The 9,015-nt window shown below is 42.0% G+C and overlaps 1 protein-coding gene across 1 annotated transcript; it reads right to left on the bottom strand.

Moving 5' to 3' along the window:
• On the bottom strand, positions 455 to 1,264 carry LOC109228127 (probable transcription factor At4g00390). The gene has a single exon (XM_019393305.1). The coding sequence runs from the start codon at positions 1,262 to 1,264 to the stop codon at positions 455 to 457; it is 810 nt and encodes a 269-aa protein (XP_019248850.1).

Raw genomic sequence — 9,015 nt, 5'->3', positions numbered from 1 at the left:
TAGTCCCACTTCTATAGGTTCCACATTTTATTTATTTTTATATACTGCCCCATTCTGTATTAAAGACTTTCAGCTGTATTATCTATGCAAGTGAGTTTCATCATAGATTAAATGAAATTATTGTTTAGATCCCATATATCATGACTCTTTCCATTTTCATATGTTTTGCTTATTATTCTGATTAAATAAATCAAAGTGCTGCTGTATAATAGTATAACACTACCAAAAGCTGAAGCTTAGTACTAGAATCCTCGTATATTTTTCCACAAAAACAAAGGCAAAAGGGGAAATAAAAGAACACAGTAGAATAGTATTATGGCAGTAACTCACTTTTTAAAAACCAATTCTTTTAGGAGCAGATAGAGAAGCACAAGAACTAACAAAAACAAACCCAAAAGCAGAAAAAGCCTAAAGAAGACAAAATTGAAAACAAGTAGGAGAAAAATTTGCCCGATCATTCCTGAGAAGCTTTCACAGCATCAGTCATCAAATTCACTTGTTCCTCCATCAATGTTATCTCATTTAGTTGTAGTTCAGCCCTAGCAATCTTCATGGAGTGCGACTTGATCAACATTTCATGCCTCTGCTCCTTGCTAACCAGCCCAGGGTTTTGCCTGAACCAGTCTTCCAGGTCCGCAGCACTTCCTCCGTACAAAACCAAACTTGAATATCGTTCTGAACTACCAGCACACAAATTGTTCTTTTCTTTTGCAGCAATCTTTTTACCAACTTTTGGTACTTCATCGTAAACCTTAGTTGCTCCCTTCTCTTTGGCAATTTGGTTGTCATCATCCCAAATTCTTTGTGACAGTTTGAACAAGTTCTCCTCGTGAGGCTTCGAAAAGGCGCCCCTTTTCGCAACATTTTTCATAAATTTGCTTTTTAGGTTATTAACTTTGTCTTTCAGTTGATTTTTGCTTACTTCAACTTGCAATTGGTCCTTCACAAAAATATAGAATGCATTATAATCTACTGAGGGGCTAATATTTCTTGCGGATGCATACTCGAGCATGCCTTCCAAGACAGCTATCTCATCTTCATCGCTCCATAACCTCTTAAAATTATTTACGGCCTCACTAGCGCCTTTTTTCCCTGAATTTTTCATTGTCCGTTTCTTTCTACTGTTGGAATGAGATTCTGAAGATATACTCTCAGATGAAGTAGGTGTCCAGTCTTTATCGGATTCTTTAAGAGGATTATCGGTGTGGTTTTTGGCCATTTTCTGCATAATTTTTTCGTTTTTGGATAAGTTTAGAGAAGCCATTTCAGAGGAGAAAGGTAGCAATGCTTTGTGTACAGTTTTGATCTTCAACTGGAATGTTCTGCTTTCATTTTCATGTTGAACACCATTTAAATATTAGAGTATTTCGTGATGCTAATCGGATCGACATTGAAAATCTTTGGGTATGGTTCATGCTTTTAAATCTTTTGAGCTTCCCCAGGGATGTACATGTATTTCATCTAACTTTTGAAATTTATGTTCATTTTAACTATTGACTTTTCAGTAAATTATAATCCCTAGATTATAAGTTAGTTATTGGAAAAGTTAATTACCGTACAGTTCTCAAAAACCTAATTTGGTTTCTGTAAATCATCACCATTTTTTCAAAGTTACTTCGTCAAACTTTAATACATCCTCCATATTTGATCCTCTTTTATTTTACATTCTCAAGCTTAACTTTTCAGATTCTAGACGATTATATTTGTGTAAGTCTTGAATTATAGAGTAAACGTAATTATTTGATTGGCTTCATATTACTAAAGGGAATTGGAATCGGACTACACACATGTTCATTTCTTTTGGACAGTGTATGGTTTTTGTTATCTTATTTTCTAGCTTATACCAGATCTAGAGAAAACTCTTGAATTTTAAGAATTTATTCATCCCACATTGAATACCACATAAACCTTAGTTAAAGAGAAGTCCAATAGTTTTTCTTGTCCAATGTGAAATTAATTCAAAACTTTAAATGGTGGTCTCCTTAAATTCACCAGACAAAAGAATGTACTATCTGTAACTAGATAATACACACATTAATTATGAGCGTAGAGACTCCTTAACTAACTCTTCAATTCTTCCAATTAACGATGCATGGGTTTGAAGGGAAAATTGCAGACCCTCAATAGATTTGGATATTGACTCTAATAGTTAAATGCATCAATCAGTTCATTGATACCACTCAGTTTCATACAATAGTATCATGACATAATAATTATAATAATAATAATAATAATAATAATAATAATAATAATAATAATAATAATGTAAATAACAAAAAATAAAAATAAAATAAGAATGTCACAGTATGGATGAGAGAAAACAATATGTTTCTTTAAACGTTTTTCTTGTTATAAACAATAAAGGAAGAAGAAGAGAAAAGTAGAGAGAGAGAATTCTTATTGATTTGGGATCAATTATAATAGAATAGAACCCCTCTATTTATAGGGGAAAAATGACTTAGCCACCAAGTAACAAACCCTAAAATCTCTTTAAAATATAGACATTCACCTTAAATACATTTATTATAACACTCCCCCTTGAATGTCTATTCAACAGATAATGTGTCATGTTAAAACCTTGACTAAAATAAAACCCAGTGAAAAAAAATTCTAGTAAAAGAAAAAGAGTACACATATCTAACAATACACCTTTTGGCTGCCTCGTTAAAAACCTTGCAAGGAAAATCTAGTGCGACAAAACCTTGTAAGGGAAAAAGAGTACAATGTGTATTAACTCCCCCTGATGAGAACATCAATTCACATCCACGAGCCTTCGCACTACAATCTTGTACACCATCTTCAAAAGATCGTTAGTAGAAATTTGATAAACAAATTAGTCATGTTAACTTGAATGAATATATTGCACCTTGAAATCATCATTCTTTATAGGTATATAATGTCTTTATAGTGTCGAGGAATGACTTTTCAATATCTCCATAGAGGTATTCTCGCTATCACATTATCATACTTATAGTTATAGCAAGATACATATATGCACAAATTGCACTTATGATGCGGTACTTCAGGACTAAGAATTGTATATGCTTTATGTGGTTTAACTCTTTCAGGGATTGTCATATAAGTTAAGTCATATAAGACATATAAATAGACTTTAAATACATATCAAGTTTTCATGTCATGCTAGACAAATAAGATAGATAAAAGTGATTGCATACTCTGTTGACTTTATACTTTCAAGTGTTTGAACTACATGTCCAAAACTATATGTCCTTAATATGAAACCAATTCTATTCAAAATGTGTCTCTTCCATTTGGCCAATATTGTAACGACCGACTGGTCGTTTTGCTTTTTAGAATCCCGTTCCCCTAAATTAGACTTCCCGCGCTTGTCTTAACAAATTTACAACTTGCGGGAATGGTTGGTTCGGGATTTGGAGGAGTTTGAGTTGAAATAAGCACACTTGATTCTTTAAGATTTTCTTAAAAGGCTAAGTTTGACTTTGGTCAATATTTGTAGTAAACGGACCCGTACTAGTGATTTGACGGTCGCAGAGGGTCCGTAGGAAAATATGGACCTAGGCGTATGCCCGAAATCGAATTCCGAGGTCCCTAGTCCGAGTAATGAATTTTTATTAGAAATTGTCAAAACTGAAATTCTAAAGATTTAATGAAATTTGATAATGCTTGATCATATTGGTATCAGGCCCATATGTTGATTCCGGAGCCCGGTACAGGTCTAAAATAACATTTAAGACTTGCCCGCAAAATTTGGTGTCAATCCGAGTAGTTTAAGCACGTTTCGACACGTTAGAAGCGAATTAAGAACTTGAAGTTCATAAGTTTGATTCAATTGGTTTTAGGGGGTGATTCTTAGATTTAGCGTTGTTTCGGGCATTCTGAAGGTTCGAGCGAGTCCGTTTCATGATTTCAAACTTATCGGTATGTTCAGGCGGGGCCCGGGAGCCCCGAGCGTCAATCAGACGAGGCTCGAGTGAAGTTGGAAAATTTTGGAAGAGCTGAAGCTTCAGGTTGCTGTGATAACCGCACATGCGGTTGGTCAGCCGCAGGTGCGTGATCGCAGAAGCAGTAGCTCTCTCGCAGATGCGGCCAAGGCAGGCCAAGCCAAAACCGCAGAAGCGGCTCCTTAGCTGTATAAGCGTTAGCGCAGAAGCGGCTTCAAGACCGCAGAAGCGGTCCCCCCTCGCTTGGCCAATTCCACAGATGCGGCCTTCCTCTCGCAGAATCGAGACCGCAGATGCGGTCCCCTGACCGCAGATGCGGAAATCACTGAAGCAGTGAGTTCATTTAATACGGGCTCTAAGTCATTTTGGCCATTTTTCACTCACCATTGGGCGATTTTGGGAGCTTTTGAGAGAGGATTTCCACGTAGCACCTAGATAAGTTCATCCTCCTTATTTCTAAGTTTAATACTTGAGTTTTGGGTAGATTAACACACCAAGATTAGGAGAAATCAAGGGGTTAGAGCAAAACTTAGGGTTTTGATGAAACTTAGATTTTACCACGAAATTTGTATTGGAATGGAGTAGAAATCATATATTATTGATCCTTAGGTTATACAGAACAACTTCCTTCAAAGATTTTTGGAATCCAGGCACGTGGGACCAGGGTCGGATTTTAGGAAACTTGTGTTAAGGGTTAGGGAATTACTTTAGCAGCTAAAATGCGTACTCTTGAGCTTGTATTGACTAGTTCCTACTTCGTTTAATTAGTTTAGGATCGTGCGGTTCCAAATTGAGGGTTTGAGCACGTTCTTGATATTGGAAGTACGCTTTGGAGCGAGGTGAGTCTCCTATCTAACCTTGTAAGAGGGGATTGTCCCCATAGGTGTAATAATTGAATAGTTTGCCACTAAATGTCGGGGCTACGTACGTACTAGGTGACGATAGTCCGTGCGTAGCTACAATTATGCTTAAGTTCGGGTAGTTTAGGACCCAAAAACATGCTTTATGTGATGTTCTTGTGACTCTATGATTAATTTGGGGATTTCTTAAATCATGTTGAATGTGGTAGATGACTCTAATAAGAAGGACATCTTTTCTTGGCCTTTAAAAGATGAAATTTTGATATTTTCGTGAGTAATTGCTCTCCTGATATATATTCTTGTCTGTTTGTTGTTGTGTTCAAATACATTTGACCGCGTCGCATGTATGATTCGCGAGCGGGGTAATAGATACATCTATGGTTCGCGTTGTTCGACCCTCCGGTAGTGCACACTTTATTTTTCATGCTGGATCGGGCCGTACGACCTCGACACTACTTGCGTATGCTTATTGCTTGGTATATTGCTGTGATCGGAACTTTGTTATATGCCCTGAAATGTAAATGGTTAACTGTGATATCATCTAGTAAAGGACCTATTGCCTCATGTTTTATATTGTTAGTCATTGTGCTATCCAAGCTTAGTATATCACTTATCATATTATTTGACCCTAGTAAGTGTCATATCGACCTCTCGTCTCTACCTCTTCGAGATTAGACAGGATACTTACTGGGTACATATTGTTTATGTACTCATACTACACTTCTGTACTTAATTGTACAGGGTCTGAGGCTGGTATATCTGGTTACCAGGCTGGTGCATACCCTTGATCCGGCCGAGATTCCACGGTGTGCTGCTCCCTTCCTACGCCGTTCAGCAGCCCGATGGAGTCTTTTCTTTACTTTTGGCTGTCTACTCTATTTCGGACAGTAGGATAATGTTATTCTTTTGGATATTCTACTAGCTGCCCATGCACTTGGGACACCAGGTCTTGGCACACACAATAGTAGACATTTCTTTTGGGAATTGTATAACTATTTTTGGTACATTACTGATTATCACTTGTTTTTAACTTCAAGTTTAGAAATCGTGATACTTATTTTGGTAAAGTAAAATGAACACTTATTGATTTTTCCGCGTTGGCTTGCCTGACAATGGTGTTGGGTGCCATCACGACCTATAATGGAAATTGGGTCGTGACAACATGGTATCAGAGCACTAGGTTCAAGTAGGTCTCACAAGTCATGGGCAAACCTAATAGATTCTTGGGGATTGGTACAGAGACGTCTGTACTTATCTTCGAGAGGCCATAGGGTATTAGGAAACTACTCTTTATTCATTTCCTATCGTGCAGTGGATGGTACACTAAATTTTTCCCTTCTATTCTTTCACAGATGGTGAGGATGCGCACGGCAGATGTTCCCAACTCGGGAGGCGCTGCTCCCCCGTCGCTAGAGGCCGAGGTAGAGGCCGAGGGAGGGCACCGGCCCGAGGTAGGGGACGAGGGCGTCCCAGAGATGTTCCAGTAGCACCACCAGCAGATCCTGCGGGAGATCCTACTATTGAGGAGCAGGGCGAGGTGCCCGCAGCTGAGCCTACCCCGGCGGACTTTATGACGCCATCGGGTTTTCAGGAGGTCATGGGCCGTATGCTACGGTTCATGGACACCATGACTCAGGCTTGTTTATTTCCAGCGGATCCAGCTACATCTCAGGCGGGAGGGGGAGCACAGACCCCTACTGCTCAGGCTCCTGGTCATGCAGCTGCAGTGTATCAGACTCCGGGTGCACTCTGGTGCCCGAGCCCAGACCACTTGCGGATGGAGACCCACAGAAGTTATTAGACAGATGGACCAAGCTACACCCTCCTATCTTTGGAGGGGAGTGTCATGAGGATGCCCAGGACTTCATTGATAGGTGCAGGGACCGACTGTACAACATGAGGATATTGGAGTCGCATGGGGTTGACTTCACTACTTTCCAGCTGGAGGGCAGGGCTCGTAGATGGTCGCAGTCTTATGTTCTTGGCAGACCCGCAGGTTCTCCTCCTATTACTTGGGGTCAGTTCACGCAGTTATTTTTGGACAGGTATATTCCACCCTCTGAGAGGGAAGAGCTGCGGTACCAGTTTGAGCAGCTTGAGCAGGGCCAGATGTCTGTGACCGATTATGAGGCGAGGTTTTCAGAGTTATCCCGCCATGCATTGATGATACTTCCTACTGACGCATTCAGGCATTAGGGCCAACATGGCCCGAGAGATGGAGATGGGGACTTCTTATCAGCTAGTTGTGGAGATTGCTAGGAGGATTGAGGGCTACCGTCTGAGAGGTAGTGAGCAGGCGCAGTAGGACAAGAGGGCCCGATTCTCCGGAGAGTTCAGAGGCGCCCCGACTAGGGGTAGAGGTCAGTTTGGGAGGGGTCAGCCCAGCAGGCCCCCACATCCAGCACCACCACCTACCCAGGTTGCTCCAGCGCGCCCGTATTTCAGTGGCATACCAGAGAGTTCTTATCGCCTGCCGGCTATTCAGGTTTCTTCCAGTGGACATTATGGTCCCCAGGGTTCTTCTAGTTCCTATTCCAGTGCTATGCCAGAGAGTTCATACCGTCCTCCACCCATTTCTGGTTCCTCCGGTGGGTATTCAGGCCATCAGGGCCAGGCTTCCGGACAGCAGGCTATGGTGCCCAGAGTTTGCTATGAGTATGGAGACCCAGGTCACATGAAGAGGACCTTCCCCAGGCTTCGGGGCAAGGCAGTACAACAGGGTCAGTAGCATATGATTCCAGCACCGGTTGCCCAACCACTTAGGGGCAGGGGACAGAGTGGTAGAGGCCGTCCTAGAGGTGGAGGCCAGATAGGGAGAGGTCATCCAGCTACTGCTCAGTCAGGTGGGGGCCAACCAGCCGGCGCTCCAGCCAGATTCTATGCACTTCCGGCCAGACTAGATGCATTGTCCTTAGATGCCGTTATCACAGGTATTATTTCCGTCTGCGGTAGAGATGCTTTGGTATTATTTGATCTAGGGTCCACCTATTCATATGTGTCATCTCTGTTTGCTCGTTTGCTGGTTATTGCTCCTGAGCCCTTGGGCACTCCTATTCATGTGTCCACTCCTGTGGGCGATTTTGTGGTTGTGGATCGGATCTACCGATCCTGTGTGGTCACCTTCTATGGTTTCGAGACGAGAGCAGGTCTCCTGTTGCTTGATATGGTTGATTTTGAGGTCATTCTGGGCATGGATTGGTTATCCCCAAACCATGCCGTCCTTGATTGCCATGCCTAGACTGTTACATTAGAGATGCTAGGGTTGCCAGGGTTGGAGTGGAAAGGTTCCACGGTTGATACATCTAGTCAAGTTATCTCTTACCTGAAGGCTCGGCATATGGTCGAGAAGGAGTGTTTGGCTTATCTAGCTCATGTTCGGGACACTACCGCTGAGTCTTCGACAATTGATTCGGTTCCAGTAGTCTGGGAGTTTGCCGATGTGTTTCCTTCTGATGTTCCTGGCATGCCACCGGATCGCGATATTGATTTATGTATTGATTTGGCCCCAGGCAACTAGCGTATATCTATTCCACCGTACCGTATGGCTCCGAAAAAGTTGAAGGAGCAGCTTGAGGAGTTGCTAGCAAAGGGGTTTGTTAGGCCCAGTGTATCACCTTGGGGTGCACCAGTGTTATTTGTGAAGAAAAAGGATGGGACTATGCGGATGTGCATTGACTACCGCCAGTTGAACAAGCCTACCATCAAGAATAAGTACCCGTTGCCGCGCATTGATGATTTGTTCGACTAGTTGCAGGGTGCTAGGGTGTTCTCTAAGATCGACTTGAGGTCAGGGTACCATCAGTTGAAGATTCGGGACTCGGATGTTCCGAAGACTGCATTTCGAACGAGATATGGCCATTATGAGTTTCTGGTGATGTCTTTTGGCTTGACTAATGCCCCAGCAGCATTCATGGACTTGATGAACAGAGTGTTCAGGCCTTATATTGATTCCTTTGTCATCGTCTTCATTGACGACATCTTGATATACTCCCGTAGCCTGGGGGAGCACGAGCAGCATTTGAGAGTAATGCTTCGGACCTTGCGAGAGCAGAAGCTATATGTTAAGTTCTCCAAGTGTGAGTTCTGGCTAGAGTCAGTGGCATTCTTGGGGCATATTGTGTTAGGAGAGGGTATTAAGGTGGATCCCAAGAAGATTGAGGCAGTTCAGAGTTGGCCACATCCTACTTCAGTAACCGAGATCAGGAGTTTCCTGGGGTTAGCAGGTTATTACA

This window comes from Nicotiana attenuata, chromosome 6 (assembly GCF_001879085.1).
Source record: "Nicotiana attenuata strain UT chromosome 6, NIATTr2, whole genome shotgun sequence".
NCBI lineage: Eukaryota > Viridiplantae > Streptophyta > Magnoliopsida > Solanales > Solanaceae > Nicotiana > Nicotiana attenuata.
This window is presented reverse-complemented; position numbering and strand designations above follow the sequence as displayed.

Excerpts from the sequence above, each read along its gene's own strand:
- LOC109228127 (XM_019393305.1), bottom strand. The coding sequence starts at position 1,264 with ATGGCTTCTCTAAACTTATCCAAAAACGAAAAAATTATGCAGAAAATG.